Source organism: Sinocyclocheilus anshuiensis, unplaced genomic scaffold (genome assembly GCF_001515605.1).
Source record: "Sinocyclocheilus anshuiensis isolate Anshui unplaced genomic scaffold, SAMN03320099.WGS_v1.1 scaffold1197, whole genome shotgun sequence".
Lineage (NCBI taxonomy): Eukaryota > Metazoa > Chordata > Actinopteri > Cypriniformes > Cyprinidae > Sinocyclocheilus > Sinocyclocheilus anshuiensis.
The window spans coordinates 282,813-302,190 of NW_015551084.1; the positions used below are offsets into that span (position 1 = coordinate 282,813).

At 36.3% G+C, this 19,378-nt stretch overlaps 1 protein-coding gene across 1 annotated transcript in view; it reads right to left on the reverse strand.

Moving 5' to 3' along the window:
- LOC107662554 (neuropilin and tolloid-like protein 1) overlaps positions 1-6,152 on the reverse strand; it is a 115,347-nt gene extending 109,195 nt beyond the window's left edge. Inside the window, exons 1-4 of the mRNA XM_016452619.1 lie at positions 5,433-6,152; positions 4,398-4,451; positions 4,173-4,307; positions 1,919-2,167 (exon numbers count right to left, since the gene is read on the reverse strand). Of these exons, the coding sequence (XP_016308105.1) occupies positions 1,919-2,167; positions 4,173-4,307; positions 4,398-4,451; positions 5,433-5,460 (466 nt within the window). The 5' untranslated portion in view covers positions 5,461-6,152. The remainder of the gene's footprint in view (positions 1-1,918; positions 2,168-4,172; positions 4,308-4,397; positions 4,452-5,432) is intronic.
- Positions 6,153-19,378: the final 13,226 nt, after the last annotated feature.

The window sequence follows — 19,378 nt, forward strand, 5'->3', positions numbered from 1 at the left end:
ATATATATATATATATATATATATATATATAACATTTCTGTCCCCCTCACTTCTGAAATGATGGCTACGCCCCTGTTTGTGATCCACTAACCAGCTCATATAAAAGTCAATCGCTTGACTTTTCTAGTAAACTAAACAGAACCCAAAAAGCATTCGCTCGACAACTGGACTTCGCCGGTCATGCTGTGTGTTTCTGATTCATTAAAAAACAGCTCATAAGAGTCATTAGCTCAGGAATTTACTTCACTGGTCACACTAAAGTTTCCACACTGTGAATGTCATGAAAACATTTTGGTATTACAGTATTTTTTTAAACAATGATTCACTGTTTCCAAACCTTTTATTCAGTGACTTGTTTTCACAACTATTTGACATTGATCACATTGCTCCACTCTAAAATAAAAAGTCTCAAGATCAGAGCTGTAATTCAGTTGCACTTGATCTATTTGATTTGATATGAAGCAAGCAAGTGCAGTGTTAATGCACTTTTCTTATGCAGGAAATTTCAGAACTTGTGCCGCCCAGAGCCCCAGCATGACGAACGTAGACTAAATTCCTCCGCTCTCACTCTGCAGACCGGCACATCTTTGATTGAGTGGCCGTTTTATGATAATAAGCAGCATACATTTTCAGTTAAATACAGTAATGTTCTTTTCTGTAGCGATAAAATGTGAAAAAGAACAAGGAAGATGAATACATGCAATTTCTGGCCTTCCACATCCCCTGCTTTTCATTCATCTGTTGTACCTTCTGCATTAGCATGTGTTACCACTGGCTACAGCACAGCAGATGCGCTCTCCACTTTTTTGGGGGAACATCAAGGGAAGTGAATTCAGGGACTTTTATCTCCTTAATTATGTAAATTATATGCCACTGATATTCCTTATCAAGACTAGAAGAAGCTGTGTTTCTTCCCTGGCAAGTTGCGAAGCGAGAGTCTGAATTCATTCACGCTGAACAGTTTCTCCAAACTTGGCGAAAGAATTTCCTCCTGACTCACAAAAGGATGAAAAAAAAAAAGCCTCGGCTCATAACTCATTTTTCAGATACAGTGCGACTCTAAATCAGTGCTGCCTTCAATTGTGTGCTACTTTTTCTTGCACCCAGTGCCACAGCTGTGCAATTCATCTGCAAGTCCCTTAAAGCTCGACCACTCTGTGAAAATTTTCTGCATTTACAATTTTAGCTGCAGCTTTATTCAAATATTTATTTTGGCATTCTTCACACAATATCTATCACTGCTCCATTTGCACACCATTTACGCAAACATCTCTCACTTGAACTCAGGTACAGTATTACTTGCCGTTCAGACTCACTTCAGAGATTCAATTTTAAATCAAGTCAGATGAGTAGAAAGCAGTGAAGAATTAGACGTCTGATAAAAACAACCGTTGCGCAATGTGCTACATATTTTCTAAGGATTTCTTACGGGGAATTGAAATCAATTATATGTGGAATGATGTTGTTGTTACCACTTAGTGTCTTATTGGCAACCTTTATCATCTAAATCAGGTCCTAGGAAGGATTGTCAGCATTCATTGTGGTACTAAGACTTAAGGTAAACAATTTAAGAGGTTTTTGATGAATTAGAACACACAGGCTCTTTATTGCTGCAATTGAATATGACTAATAAGCTCAACTGCAGATTAGGATCATTGACAGAACCAACATGGACCTACAATAATCGCTATATGGAATCAGCAGCATGGATTTTGTAGAGTAGTTACTGATTGCATCAGGAATTCAAGTCGACATGCACAGGATAACAATACCCTGAGGTTAGTGAGTGAAAACCGGTTCCAGAACTCTAAAAGACCATCAGGAAAAGCCAAAAACTCGCTGGTTTAATAATTAATCAATCTGTCACAATCGTAAATGTTCCTGACACTGCATAAAGGTAGCATAAAACTGTATGTACCTGCTGTGAAATTGTAGCTTGCAGAAAATCCCATCGCTTCCAATTCACCATCCGCAACAAATTTTATCCATAGGAAACGGCCGCTCGATCTGATATATGGAGGGTTCTGCTGGCCGCAGTAGCGTCCAATTATTGGAGAAAAGCCAAAGGGTCCGTCCCGGACTTCAATATGGTCAAATTTACATTCCCATGAAGGCTCTATTGAATACTTTTCATCAAAGAAAAGATCAATGCATTGTCTCGGGGGAGCTGCAAAGGAGAAAATAAAAATAAATCAAGACTGACATCTGTAATTTATGATGGATGATGTCATATGTCCAACACACTCTCATGGCAATTCGTAACTACAGTTTGGTAGGTGAACTGGTGGCCAATCTGGTTAGATTTAGGGATGGACCTTTGCCAAGGAAGAATGAAAGAACTTATATATCTCATAATATTTGTAATCAGTGCTGTGTAGTGACTGTTTACATGTAATCTTGATTACGTAATCAGATTCCAAAGATTACATTTTAAATAACCAGACTACAGTTACTTTATTATTGACTACATAAACACATTCACACACACTTTCTCAAAATTTCAACATTGCATCAACTACCAATGAGCATTATTTTTATTTGAATTATTACTCAGTGGGTTATTTAACCATGTATTTATTATAATAGTAATAATAGTGTACTATGGTTTTGGAAGGCTTTTGTCTTTTGTCAAAAACATTAAAATGCACTAAATCTTTTTAGTGTTTTATTTTGATTGTTATTTTAAAATTATTTATTTTAATTTGAAGTAATCTAACCAGCACCATTTGAAATCTTATTAGGACGGCAAAGAGATTATCACATATAAACCATCTAATTGCAAGAAAATTACTACTAGCTTCTTAGTTCAATTTGATTATTAGCTTACAACAGCACAGCATGCTAGCAGTCCAACAGATGCGATTGAAAGACAACCCCATTTTTACCCACTTTTGTGGAAATCTAATTGCGTTAATCAAATTAACATTCAGATATTGAGAGATTGTTGATCTATAGAGCCTTCTGTTATGAATGAAAATTAAACACTAGTTTTATCCATAGGTAACGGCCGCTCGATCTGATATATGGAGGGTTCTGCTGGCCGCAGTAGCGTCCAATTATTGGAGAAAAGCCAAAGGGTCCGTCCCGGACTTCAATATGGTCAAATTTACATTCCCATGAAGGCTCTATTGAATACTTTTCATCAAAGAAAAGATCAATGCATTGTCTCGGGGGAGCTGCAAAGGAGAAAATAAAAATAAATCAAGACTGACATCTGTAATTTATGATGGATGATGTCATATGTCCAACACACTCTCATGGCAATTCGTAACTACAGTTTGGTAGGTGAACTGGTGGCCAATCTGGTTAGATTTAGGGATGGACCTTTGCCAAGGAAGAATGAAAGAACTTATATATCTCATAATATTTGTAATCAGTGCTGTGTAGTGACTGTTTACATGTAATCTTGATTACGTAATCAGATTCCAAAGATTACATTTTAAATAACCAGACTACAGTTACTTTATTATTGACTACATAAACACATTCACACACACTTTCTCAAAATTTCAACATTGCATCAACTACCAATGAGCATTATTTTTATTTGAATTATTACTCAGTGGGTTATTTAACCATGTATTTATTATAATAGTAATAATAGTGTACTATGGTTTTGGAAGGCTTTTGTCTTTTGTCAAAAACATTAAAATGCACTAAATCTTTTTAGTGTTTTATTTTGATTGTTATTTTAAAATTATTTATTTTAATTTGAAGTAATCTAACCAGCACCATTTGAAATCTTATTAGGACGGCAAAGAGATTATCACATATAAACCATCTAATTGCAAGAAAATTACTACTAGCTTCTTAGTTCAATTTGATTATTAGCTTACAACAGCACAGCATGCTAGCAGTCCAACAGATGCGATTGAAAGACAACCCCATTTTTACCCACTTTTGTGGAAATCTAATTGCGTTAATCAAATTAACATTCAGATATTGAGAGATTGTTGATCTATAGAGCCTTCTGTTATGAATGAAAATTAAACACTAGTGTTTATTAGCATCATAATGGTGCTGCATAGGATTAACAATCAACTGATTGCTCCTGCATCTTTCACTCTGCCACTGCGCTGCTGAACAATTCAAAACAACCCCCACCATCCAAGTGTCACATGACAGATTTGTTTGTGTGCTGCATTTACTATTCGGACAAGGTATTTTTTTACCTTCAATGATGTAGATGCATTCTCGCTCTGGAGGATATTTGTTTGGGTAATTGGGTGAGGTGAAGAGGCCTCCCTCTGGTTCTTTCACCCAGGTTCCACACTGCCCTGCCGGCTGCACTCCTGAATTGTTTTTCACTGAGAGAGAGAGAGCAGTCAAATGTCAGAGATTGCCAGGAAACATGGAGATGGAGAGTGGGTGGGTATTCTGTGACAAAACATCATTACCTGCTTCCTTCTTTGTTGCCCCAGACAACCCAAGCATGAGAAGACCTGCAACAACTGCGACAAAAGATTTAAGATCAAAACAGCATAGAATCATGTGGCTTCATTATGAACATACAGCTGGACCGAAGGGTTCAATTCCTATATTCATGCTGGACTAAATTGCAAAACGTATATTTGAAAATACATTTTAGGAATGGCTGAAAATCAACGATCTGAAATAGTATCCTTTAAAGAATTTGGTCTAAACCTGGATAATTTTTTTTATTTATTCTTTTTTTATTATTATTATTTGTTTTTGTTTTTAATGCAGTACACACAATTAATGCAAACGAAAAACCAAAGTGCATTTATTTATTTATTTATTTTAGTCTTTATTTTGCATTTACTTTCCAAACTGATTGATTTGCTGTGGATGTACTGCAAGTTTGGAGAAAAAGAAGAATTCAGCTTAAGCTGGAAGCTGTTTTGAAATATGGTAGCTGGTTTAGTTGGTCCAAGCTGGTCACTGGCTGGTTGTCTAGCTACAAACCATGTTAAACTGATACGACCAGTTGGCTTTTCTGCTGTTCCAAGATGCTCTACCAACTTAAACTAGCTAATTACTAGCTTGTAATGACCATCTTAGGCCAGCTAGAAACCAGCTACCATTAAAAACCAGCCTAACCAGCTTGTAGATGGTGTTTTGCTGGTCCATGATGGTTTGCCAGCTTGTGGACCACCAAATCACCATCTTGGACCAGCTAATAACCAATCTGCACCAGCTAATGATCATTAAGACCAGCTAGAAACCAGACTTAAGCTGTATTTTTCCAGCAAAAAAACAACACAACTGGGAAAATATATGCTATACTGTCATGATGCATATGCAGTTGCATATCAATCAAAATAAATTAAATGCAACTATTTCAATCAGTTTACAATAACACACAAAGTTCCTAAAGGAATAAAGCGAGACAGACCGATAAATGCAGATAGACCTCATGCGTAAAATGAAACAGAGAGAAGAGAGTGAAGTTAACTGGCAGCTGGACTCACCGTGAAGGAACCTGTTCCCATGTACCATGTCTATTCCTTTCACAAAGGGCTTTCTCAACTAATTCCATTTAGATCGGAATACTTTCAGAAGAAAAAATTGATATTTGCGAAAAAAAAGAAGCAAAAATCACAGCGAATATGTCAACAGCCCTGAATTCATTTCACTATACTGACAATTGAGATTCCAGCAGAGATCCACAACTATGCATTAGTAGTTCCGTATAAAACCAGAAAAAGGTGCAAACATTTCCATCCAAACGTTTCCAAACCCCTCTGGTGCTCTTGATGGATTAATAGGTCCGTCCGTCATTAGCTTTTCCTGATCGCTCCACCTTTCCAGAGTCATCACGAAAAGATTCATAAAGGGGAAATGTTGGAAAATTTTCCAACCATCTCTAAGGAACACTTATCAGAATATCCATTCCAATTCATTTTTCCATGGTTGAGCAAAGCCAACTTCAACAAGAAAACTCACAGCGTCAAGAAACGTGTTTAAAGCCTCATTCCCGTGTTTCCTCGCCAGTATATGCAGTACAAAACCCCTTTCCTGCTTCCCCCCACATCAAAGAGTTAATTCATATCATCGCTCCTCTCCGGGCATTCATTAATTTCAGTTCTTCAGCAGAGTTATGTCAACATGATGCAGCAGCACACGGAACTGTTCGTCATATGTCCACTAAAGATAATGTTGATGCTCTTGAAGACACACCGCAAAGCCGGTCAGACTGCGGAATCCAATGAATCCAACACCTCACGCGGCAGCACTAGAGCACATCTTAGGCCAGCTAGAAACCAGCTACCATTAAAAACCAGCCTAACCAGCTTGTAGATGGTGTTTTGCTGGTCCATGATGGTTTGCCAGCTTGTGGACCACCAAATCACCATCTTGGACCAGCTAATAACCAATCTGCACCAGCTAATGATCATTAAGACCAGCTAGAAACCAGACTTAAGCTGTATTTTTCCAGCAAAAAAACAACACAACTGGGAAAATATATGCTATACTGTCATGATGCATATGCAGTTGCATATCAATCAAAATAAATTAAATGCAACTATTTCAATCAGTTTACAATAACACACAAAGTTCCTAAAGGAATAAAGCGAGACAGACCGATAAATGCAGATAGACCTCATGCGTAAAATGAAACAGAGAGAAGAGAGTGAAGTTAACTGGCAGCTGGACTCACCGTGAAGGAACCTGTTCCCATGTACCATGTCTATTCCTTTCACAAAGGGCTTTCTCAACTAATTCCATTTAGATCGGAATACTTTCAGAAGAAAAAATTGATATTTGCGAAAAAAAAGAAGCAAAAATCACAGCGAATATGTCAACAGCCCTGAATTCATTTCACTATACTGACAATTGAGATTCCAGCAGAGATCCACAACTATGCATTAGTAGTTCCGTATAAAACCAGAAAAAGGTGCAAACATTTCCATCCAAACGTTTCCAAACCCCTCTGGTGCTCTTGATGGATTAATAGGTCCGTCCGTCATTAGCTTTTCCTGATCGCTCCACCTTTCCAGAGTCATCACGAAAAGATTCATAAAGGGGAAATGTTGGAAAATTTTCCAACCATCTCTAAGGAACACTTATCAGAATATCCATTCCAATTCATTTTTCCATGGTTGAGCAAAGCCAACTTCAACAAGAAAACTCACAGCGTCAAGAAACGTGTTTAAAGCCTCATTCCCGTGTTTCCTCGCCAGTATATGCAGTACAAAACCCCTTTCCTGCTTCCCCCCACATCAAAGAGTTAATTCATATCATCGCTCCTCTCCGGGCATTCATTAATTTCAGTTCTTCAGCAGAGTTATGTCAACATGATGCAGCAGCACACGGAACTGTTCGTCATATGTCCACTAAAGATAATGTTGATGCTCTTGAAGACACACCGCAAAGCCGGTCAGACTGCGGAATCCAATGAATCCAACACCTCACGCGGCAGCAATATCTAGCCAGAACTACTATCAGCGTCTCCAGCAATAACTGCACCTGCAGTGCTGGATTGGCGAAGAGCATCAGCAGCCTGCGGACAATTGGAGTGAAGTAGTGAAGCATGCAGAAACTATACATTCATTGGAGGGTTTATACGCGGCTCGTGTGAGCCAGCCAGCCTCTTTCAGGAAAGGTCACCCTGTTTATCTGGCTTTAAAAATGTTAACTTCATTCATCAATAAACTTGACGCGATCTAAATATGGAGGAATCACTCGCGCTGTTTTCTCGCCATTAAATCTAGTATTTACCATTGAAAATGTGCGCAGTGTTGAGCTATTATCGTTAACCTGAGTTTGTTTTACACGTGTGGTGTAGAGTAGGTAATATTGTGTGTGGAATAATGAATTGTTATTCTTAATTCTTGAAAAGAATAATATTATTTTTCCAAATGAACATGTAGTCTTTTTATACAGTAAAATAGTCATCAAAACATGCTTAAAAAATCACAACATATTCAGTCGTTTTCAGAGAAAACATTATTCATTCATTCATTCATTCACTTTCTTGTTCAAATTTTAAACAGTGTAAGCATAAATCTAACAAAATCTTGCTTAAAATAAGAATAAACTATTCTGGAAATGGTAAAAAAAAAGTGTATTCTTTGTAAACAAGTTTATATTTTATTTTTTATTTTATTTTAACTACAATAAAAGTTTATTTTATTTAATCACAAAAAAACATGATATTGTGACTGTATGTTTTACAGTTACACGTCATTACATTTCTCCAAAACACTCCAATGTACATGATAAAAAAATATTTAAATAAACCCAAAGAAAGTAAATAAATAAATAAAGTACTTATAAATTAAGACATTTCTTAAAATACTTTTCACTTATAAAATATATATTTTTTTTGTGACAGAAGACACTGCTTATTATACTGTACATGAGTATTGCATAAAAGAAACGCATATTTATTTAATAAATGATGAACATCAGTCTTAATCTTATATTGTTCTAGCTGCTTCCAATTATAAAGAAAGCATATGCAATCAATGCCAGACCCTTTCTGTCGCCTAAAATAGCTGCATGGTCATCACAATATTTTGGCAGCGTCTCTCCATTTCATACCAGCAGACTGATAGTCATCAATTCCAACTGCACTGATGGAAAGTGCCAGTACACAGAGTTTCCTCATTTCCGTATTTGAATATATGCATCTTCAAAGTTACAAGCATGTGAAATGTTTTTTATGCTGTACGTTTGCATTAATATTCCTTTCCCTGATGCGATAATCTCATCAACCATGTGCTGTCAGAACATCAGTCTCCCTTAAGCATGCTAATGTGAAGCACACTGCAGACAGCTGATCCTTAGAACATGAAAGTCAGCACAAAATCAAAGGCTTTTATACATATACAGTCAGCTAGAGTCACACACAGAGTTGATATAAGAAATTGTCCCTTTTCAATGATCAAAAACAGTTTAAGAACTCAGAAATGCTTGTTCAGTTTTTCATTAAAATGGTCAAGATTTGCATTTAGGCACATATGATGGTTATAAAGTGTATCTGTGACCCAAACAGCCTGTCTAACAACTAAGAACGTATTGAAGTTGACAGTAAAAAAACAGTCTGCCCTGCCCTAACAGTTCCCCTACTCAGTAGCGGCTGCTTTAACAGAGCTAATGATGAGCCACTCCATTAAAACGCAACTCTGAGAAGCAAACTCTGACACGGAATGCATTAATCTTCAGAGTAATACACGCAACATTATGTTGAAGCTAGAAAAAGGGTTGCGATTGAATGTGGGGTTTTCCTGAACAGAACTTAAAGGAATAGCTCACCCAAAAATGAAAATTTGCTGAAAATGTATCGAAGATGTAAATGAGTGTTCTTATTGGAATGTATTAGGAGAAATTTAGCATTACATCATTTGCTCACCTCTGCAGCGAATGGGTGCCATCAGAATGAGAGTCCAAACAGCTGATAAAAACCTCACAATAATCCACAAGTAATCCACACGAATCCAGTCCATCAATTAATGTCTTGTGAAGCAAAAAGCTGCAAGTTTGTAATAAACAAATCCATCATTAAGATGTTTTTCACTTCAAGCTTTCCGGCGAAAATATGAGTCCTCTGTCCATAATATTGCTTTCTCCTGTGAAAAAGAATACTCGTCTGAATCAGGAGAGAAATATGCACAGAACAAGCACTGTTTATACAGTCCAAACAAATAAACAAATATTGTAATGTTTTTATCATCAGTTTGGACTCTCATTCTGATGGCACCCATTCACTGCAAATGATCCATTGTTGAGCAAGTGATATAATGGTTTCTCTAAATCTGTTATGATGAAGAAACAAACTCATCTACAACTTGGATAGTCTGAGGGTTAGTACATTTTCAGTTTTGGGTGAACTGTTCCTTTAAAGCTTAGTTTCTTTAAATCTTATGTTTTAATGACAAATATTAAGAACATACAGTACCATAAACTGCAATCACAGACATGCTATCAGTTTAGAGCTCCTGCAGGTTAGTTTTGTTGGAAAATTCCAGCAGTTATGAACACTCAATCAGCTCTGTCTCTCGACAATAGCAGTATAAAATTTAAAAGTGGCCTCAGGACTTGATTTATTTCTTTAGACAGATAGCAAAAGAAAGAAAAAAAAAACAGATCAGCCAATAGTACCTGATAGGAAGGCACAGGAGAGTGGTGATAGTGCTTCTCGAAATTGGAATTTCCCCTGGAAAAGCTCTGCAAGAAGCTGAATATCTTGCACTGGACCTTATTTATGAAAAGAAACTCACCGTGGTTTATGCAGCGGTTTATTATCGTTACCATCCATAACTGTCCATAAAAACCCCAATCAAAGGATTTACTCATCAAAGCTTTAAAAAGCCTTTTAAAAGTGTATTTAATTAATTAGCATTCAGTACTGTGTAGCAACCAGCAAAGCTTTTTGTCCACAGTTTCACTTCAACAAGGCACTGTCAGAGGGATTTGAATGTAAATGTATACACGCTAATCCTATTAGAGATCTTTTTGTTATATTTCAAAAGATGCTGCAAGACTTTGCAAAACCAGTTTAATATTTTTAACATCCAAAATCACTCAAAATTCAGCGCACCGATTTGTTATTTTAGGGATGACTAATGACAAAATGGCAATTATGTAAATAAGGGCTTATCTTGCTTACTGTATGCAACACAACAACTGCAGAGTTCAGTTGCTTCAGCTCATACGTAAAAAGAAAAAAGAAGAAAAGAACATGTGCATCTAATGAAAGTAATTCATTCTCCTTTCCTTAAAAAGCAACATATTAATGAAAGGTGTGAATCTCTATCATTTTAATTGAGATAAGCAGGGTTGTGGTTCTGCTGCTCTGAGTTTGTAATTAAAAAGCTCAGGGGAGATGGGATACCAGTCATGTATACACATATTAATAAACACCACATTCATGAACAAATGAGAAACAAAGATTGTATAAGTATAGCCGCACTGAATACAATTAACCTTTTCTGATGCATATATTGAGAGGAAAAAACTAATTTGACTCATTTTTCTACACTGTGTTTATGTATTTCCTGTTGAAACCAAGTTGAATGATAAAAAAACAGCATTGTGACTTGCTACAGCTGGCAAATTATCATTCTTGAGAACATTTGATTGGACAAAATGTGGGAGTGCAGGATGAGTCATCAAAATGTCTGTTTTGTCTCGTTACCAACATTCTTTAAAATATCTTATTTTGTATTCAACAGAAGAAATAAACTATACAGGTTTGGAACAACTTAAGGGTAAATAAGGAGTACACTTTTAAGAGTACTATCATATATGACCTCAAAATAAATTCCTTACCAATATTAGTTCCCAATATTACTGAAATGATAGATAGGTGTATATTATTGTCAATGAGATACCATTTAGGTGTTAAATTCAACAAAACGGTATATGTCTTCAAAACATCTGGCTTGACTGAGAGACCGAAAAGCTTTGTTTTTCAGGTATATTGTAAAGCACTTGCTCAGAAACCTTATGAACCAAAACCCGTCTTACCCCTGCTGATGCCTGCCAGTTTCAGGTTGAATTTTAAGATAGAATCGAGGTTAAAGGAAGGTGAGTGCTGAGAGGCTGTCAGTTTTCCATGTAATGCTTAACTTATCACTGTGACACATTATTCACCATAACGCTTGTCCCTCAAGCTGCCTTACCACATTTTCCCACTAGAGGAATAGCATTTATGAGCTAAAGGAATTGTTGAATAAAGAGTGCCTTTGTGTAAAAGGAGTCAGGAACACAACATAACAGGTGTCTTTTCTTACCCAACACCCTGTACCCATATTCTGTAGACCGTCAAACTTAAAAGCAAGGATAAACAAACCTTAGAAGCAGAACATGAGCGATGAAAAAATTGATGTAGAATGTACTGTATTGCTGATAAGCAAACACTCTAAAAAAGACATCTTCTGGAAACACACACATCAAATAGATTCATCAGTTATCCATTGTATAGTGAAAATGACCTCAGAAAACTGTAATAGGCTACTACCGTAATATAATTGCTGCGTTGGTTGTTGCTAGGCAGATGGTTTTCCACCCTTTTTTAACGTAAGAGTGGGCACGGCCGTTTGTAACTTGAATGTGCTAGGTTATCCGGTGTCATTCGCTGCCAGTTAAACAGCTTATTAGGAGCTGATTGGTGTTTCTTATCATATTAATTTAATGTAGGCCTAATTTGTAACGCAGATAGTTTTACTGTTTACTGCATTTTGTTATTATTCTAGTTATTTACCAGCGGCTAATGAATTGGAAGTCTTAATATTAACAATTCGTTACATTTATATAGCACTATTCTGGGTACTCAAAGCGCTTTACATGAGGGGTGGGGGGGGGGTTGTGGATCTCCTCAACCACCACCAGTGTGCAGCATCCACCTGGATGATGCGATAGCAGCCATATTGCGTCAGAACGCCCACCAGACACCAGCTTATTGGTGGAGAGGAGACAGAGTGATGAAGCCAATCAGTGTACAGTCTTGCACATTCAAAGAAAATAGTTTACATAGGCATTGCAAAATAATAATATGAAATTAACTATTTTTCTTAGCAGAAGCTTTAAAGGGATAGTTCACCCAAAAATGAAAATTCTGTCATTAATTATTTACCCTCATGTCATTCCAAACCTGTAAGACCTTTGTTCATCTTCAGAACAGATATTTTTGATGAAATATGAGAGCTTTAGAGAGTTGACCCTGCATAGACAGCAACACAACTGACACGTTCAAGGCCTAGAAAGGTAGTAAGGACATTGTTAAAATAGTCCATGTGACATCAGTTGTTCAACTAATTTTATGAAGCTATAAGAATACTTTTTGTGCTACAAAAAGCATGAAGCTACAAGAATACTTTGTTCTTCATTCAGCAAGTTCTTCTCTTCCATGTCAGTCTTTGCCATGCATTCAGGAGAGTCCCATGAAGGAGAGTACCAGGTCTTGGCAACACTGATAGGCTATTATCCACCAAAATGCTGATTTGTTATGCAAATTAGTAAGTTTCATTTGATTTATTAATATCTTTGCAAAATAACAAATTAAAATGCATTAAAACTAAAAATACTTCTTTTTATTTGAATATCTTTCACTTGAGGGGGAGACCCTATGTCCAAAAAAAGTTTATATTTTAATAAAGGTTTAATGCTGTAGGCTAAAAGGTTGTCATTCAACAATGCATCACTTTCAAGAGAGTATGGGCATGAGCAAATATTTGCATAGACTTCCCTCTTCATTAGCTGACGGTAATAATCAGCTTACAGACATGGACTGGTTTTGATTCTAAGGCATGCAGAGGCAATTTTAGTGCAAGCTTGTCAGTAAGTACACTCCCAAATGGCCCTAAAGGAATGTTCAGTGATACCAGCATCATTTTTGTTGGTTTCCCCTTTACATCTCAGATTTTTAAAACTAGAGAAAACCACATATTCTCTGTGTCAAACAGTGTTTATCATTTGGAAGGTTTTCTGACTGTCTAGAGGAAAATGAAATATGACCTTGCTTCAGATTGCTAAACAAAAACTATTTGATTTTGATAATAAAGATCACAATGTTATTATATTTAATTGCCTCTGGGTGTCTTGCTTCACCTTATATAGACTATTCTTTCCTTTTCTTATCTAATCAAGACTGTCTTCCAGACAGTTTTTTTTTATCCTGTTTTCTATCTATGTCCTTGATGTTAGCCATTTTGATATCTGTCATATTAGTTGGTGCAGACAAGGCTGGACTTTGAGGCCCCCGGGCGCACATCTTCAAAGGCCCAAACAACTGTTCCTAAATAATGTGCAAAAAACCCCAAAATATTAGAAATAGTAGCATCTGTGAATCTTAAAAGGTAAGATAAATGATTTTCAACCAGCTTTCTGTTGTTACAACGTCATTAGTATAAGTAGGCTAAATGAGTAATGAAAATTATTTTTTTTCATGTCACCTGCACCAAGATATTATTGTTTATTTGTCAGTACAAGTCCGCCAGGTGATATAAAAAAGTCCTGGGTCACTGGTTGCACAATCCAGCCCTGTTTGCAGACATGGAAACTCAAATATTAATATGTGCACATTGAGTGTGACAGTTTTCAACATATTTAGATGTTCTAATTTCCACTCTAAATGGGTACAGACTGTAGTAAAGACAGGGCTGACTTTGACAGGATACTAATTATTCAACACTTTTGTACACCATATTGACGCTAAATGAATGTAAAAAGCACAGTTGTACTTGCCAAGTGTTATTGCTAATGAACACATCATCCATTTTTACTAGTTTAGCAAAAATATTTCTAAAATTATGAATCAGTTGTTGGGATATGCACAATATGAAATCGCCTTTCGCCAGCTACTTCGTCTGAGTGACAATATTAAGCAAGAACTGTTGTGATCTTCTTACTTTTGTAACTAAAAGTAATGCTACTATAACTCTCAGCTTCACTACAGTTGATTATAAGGTAGAACCAGTGAAATATTTTGCTAATACAAAACATACCAACAATATAAAATGGTAAAACAATGGCCAGGTCAAACTGATCCTTGACAATCATTTTAGTGGCGATTTAAAATCGCAAAACCTCAGTTGCATTTAAAGTGTGGTGCACCTGTAGTTTAATTACAACATTTAAGAGGTTGTCGCTCCATATGCCAATTTAAATGAATTACCCTTGGTTTTTGGGTCAAAAAAGACCAGCTTGTCCTGGCCGCTGGCTTTTTGTGTGCTCTCCTCAATCTGGTCCTCATACATTTTGCCCCTGTAGTTTGGCTCTGCAATTCATCACTTGACCTCATTAGCATGATGGTGGGGGAGGCAGAGCCGACTGCCGAGTGTCGCTCCTCAGGCCCCATCACCTCCACAGGGGAAAGGGAGAGCCACTTCGTCTCTTAACCACAGGAAGCTGGAGCTTCTGGCTCTTTTTGAGGAAAGAAAAAAGACTGAACAGCCATTGCACGTGTTCCCCATTGCCCCATCCATCTTTCTTATAAGGTACATTCAGAGGAAAATATACTCCACTACCTCCAGTGCCAAACCACTCCACACCTGACCCTGCTTCTCCAATAGCTTTCCTCAAGCTACTGCAGATGGCACTTTACTGGATAAGGTTTAACCTAAATGATTCTGAAGCACATGCTCAAGACACAGATTTCATGACAACTAAAGGCTTTAAAAAGGCTGAAGTGTTGGAAGTCCTTGACATAAAAAAATAATGAGCTTTTACTGGTAATTTGCAGTGTTATGTACAATATATATAATTAGTTTTGGATAAAAGCATTTGTCTAGTGCATACATGTAAAATAATACATTAATACAATATTTATCAAAATGAATTAAACAGTTTATTTTAATATATATTCAAATGTATACATACAGTAGAATGCAATGTAAGTTAATGTGCCTACACACACACACACATATAAATAACACTAGCACTAACCGCCATCCAATCTAGTTGAATCATGAACAGAAAAGTATGTTCCTATTTGCTCAATAAAAATCTAAGCTCTCAGCATCTAAGTAATAACTATAATTTGCTAATTAAAACAAATGATTGACTGAACTCTTTCTAGCTCTGTTAATAAAACTTACATTAGAACTGCCTGACATATGGATACATGCATTTGTAATGAGCACAGTGCAAATACGGCAATATGTGGCAGCTTAATAATTTATCCCAAAATGGGCTACACCAATCTTCCTGATTTCACATACTGCTAATATATTGCTTTTTCTCTCTCAACACTTTCACCTCTCATCATAAGGTCTTTGTTTTGTGAAATAAACATCAGTATATACAGTAGTAATTGCCAGGAAGCAGGTCTTCAAATAAAATTAGTTGTGAGCCTTTTAATATTTGAATGTATTTTGAAAATATTGAAGTGCAGACAAAAGACACTTCAACATAATGGGCATTATTCATGAAAGACAAGCAAATTGAAATTCTGTGTTTATCGTTCCTAAATCCATTCACTTGTAAATTTTCACATTCAATTCAATGGGACAATTTACGTCCAAATTGTTTTACTTACAGAAACTGATTCTGCTACTGATTCCCTAAAAATGCCTAATAACTTAAAATAGAAGCATGACATGGAAAAATGCTTACCATTTTGACATGGCTCTGTTTGTTACCTGCAAGCTTGGAAAGCAATGAAATGCCTCATAAAATAATTTAAGGAAAATATTGATAGGTCAAAAGCACTTCCACATGTGCAGGGTAAGGTTGCAGAACCTCAAATTGAGCACCTATATGCTGAAAGTCAGAAATGATTGATTATAGTGGTGAAAAGATGGTCAAGCTGGTTAGTAAAATTAAAAGAAGCTTCTCTGGCAGAGGACCTGGCAGAGCAGATGGCGGAGGTGCATGCACTATACTGTCCTCCTAAACTCAGTGTATGGGTATGAGTTTGTGTGAGGAGGAATGGGGAAGAAGGAAACTCTACATAAAACATAAGAAATACACAATTTTACTACTCGAAAGAACATTTTAACTCCTGAATGCATAGCTACATTTCCCCACTTCTGATTGGGATTGCACAATAAGATGCAATTGCATGTATATACTTTAAGAAACTTTGTCAGTGAAAATAAATTTGAACAACAATTTAGATGTGTGTGTACCCAACCTCAGGATGCTCCAGGTCACCAGTAAGATCTGATCTCTTGCATCCTTCATGGCGGCGGGCCTGCCTTTCACAATAAATATGCCAGAAATTACATTAGATACAGAGATCTGCAAAATGACAGATTGTATAATTTACATCATTACTAAGTATAAATCTGTACATTTACATGATATTTAACATTGCCTGTATGCATTTACACTACCGTTCAACAGTTTAGGGTCGGTAAGCTTTTAAAATGTCTTTTAAGAAGTCTCCTATATGCTCACAAAAGCTGCATTTGATCAAACATACTGAAGAACACAATATTGTGAAATATTATTACAACTTAAAATAACTTTTTAGTATATTTTAAAAAGTAAGTTACTTACGTTTCCCCAGCCTTCAGTGTCACATCAATCATTCTAAGATTCCGATTTGGTAATATTTCTCATTATTATCAGTTTTGAAAACAGCTGTGCTACTTAATATTTTTGTGAAAATTGTGATACAGTTTATTCAGGTTGAATAGAAACTTCAAAGGAATGGAATTTATTTGCAAATCTTTTGTAACATTATATATGTTTGAAGTACTAATACAATTTTTTTTTAATTTAAAAAAACTGCAAATGAAATAAAACAATAAGTTCATATGGTCAAATTAATTTTAACTGAGGAACTCCTTGTTAAATGGAGAAATGACCATGTCAGCTAAATAAGTAAGTACTGTAAGTAAACAAACAGACAAACAAATCCAATCGCCCTACTCATAGAGCCCTAGAAGTGGGGATTTTGGAGGGAGCAGAGAACTTGCGTGTGATAATGTAGACATTTGGAATGCACTTGGCAAAAGGAGTAAGGAAAGAAAATTTAATTTCCAATGTTACCATGACAAAACAGCATGAGGTCCATCACCCCATTACCTGTTCTTACAACAGAAATGTCTTATTATTGTGTTATTGTTTCTTCTTATTATGTGTGGGTTCCCTCTCTGCTCTCAACTTAATAAAACTTCCCATCTCTTTTAATGACCCCTGTTCACATTTATCTAACATATTTACAATAAAACACATTCCGTACTATAAAACCTTTTAAAATTTCATATGAAATGCATGACGAAAATGTGTTTACTATAACACTGTACTCTACAATAACTCGAACTCTACCATCTAGTTTTAAAATGAATCGCAAAGACTCACCATATTGGTATAACCTTATATAGAACTCCATGTTATCCCCTTCCCGAAGTGTCCTTTGGAATTCGGTTTGGAATTCACTCGTAATGTTTCTACAAAGACAGGATATTCTGGTACAGTGTAGTGGACCCTGCTATAATTCACCACCATGGTTCCCTCAAGCAAGACACTTAAACCAAGCTGCTCCAGGGAGGTCACCCCTATAATAAGTTCAAGGCCACAATGCATGTTATAGAAACAAATTATATTCAGAATGACTATACCACATGGTGCAAACCATGGTTGAGTATCTTCAGTGAGGACAGAAGCGTGATAAAGCAGGATGATAGTCTCAGTAAATCTTTCTCCTCACCTACCTCGAAATCACCCATCCATCCTTTTGTTTAGCAGTCCAGTCAGCCAACATCTCACTTAGTCCGACACTCTGCAGCCCATTACGACACCCTATCAGTCTCCTATAATTGATCAGAGGATACTAACAAAGTACTTAAGCACATAAGTAATACATCAGTGTATAATGTTTGAGAGAAAACACATTCAATCAGCAACCGATAAGCGAAAAAGTGCATGCAATTGCTATCAGCTTCAGCTACTGATCTGATAAAGTCAAGAGACTGGTGTGTGTTTATTCAAAGAGAAAATTCCCATTTTACATGATGCAAGTGCAGGAGAGATGGTGGAGATTTGCGATACTGTCTGTTGTGTTGACTGGCATCAGGTGGTTTGTTGACAACTGGGTAATGATCCTCCCAGCCAGGGATTTACCATGGATACCAATACGCTGCATATAGCACCAGCCAAACTCACTGGGGAATAGGAAGGCATGATTAGCATGCTGTCTTCAGAGTGCTTGGTTTGTAATTAGAATCTTTATCTGTAAACAAACAAAATGTTTATGTCTTTCCCTCCTTGAACTCCATGCTTTCTGTGCTAGAAGAAAAACAAACTAATATGTCACGTTCAATCCATGGTGCCATATTGACCGAGTTCACCTTCAGGATATTGATATAAAGAGAGAATCCTATTCAGACTTCACTTATTCCATCAATACCAACACAACTGATTCATGCAGTGTTGATTAATTATGTGAAAATGTTAGATTTTTTGAAAAAAGTAACCATGAAGGTCCACCCATAAATATAACATATTGTATGAAAACATACAAATGGGATCATATGAATTCCATACGATTAAAGGGCCGATCACACTTTTCGTTACATTGACTTTCATGTGAAGTCATGTGTATTTCACTGCATCCAAAGTTCAACTATTGGATTGATGTAAAATTAACAGCAGATTACATATTTCTACATTTTAGATGTAGAATATATATGTGGAATGTCTTTTCAAAAAGATGCAGAAGAGCATGACGTTATATTATGCACATTGCAGTATCCATAGAAATTTCATATGCTCAAAGTCTGGTGTAACTGCGATCAGCCATCAATTTGTAAAAGTGTTAAATAGTTACAAACTGCCATGAAACTGTGTTGAAAAACCAGAACAGATTTGCCAAGATTTTTTTATTCTTTTGGGCGACAGTGACAGTATACATACATACATACATACATACAGCGGGTAAAACAAGTATTGAACACGTCACCATTTTTCTCAGTAAATATATTTCTAAAGGTGCTGTTGACATGAAATTTTCACCAGATGT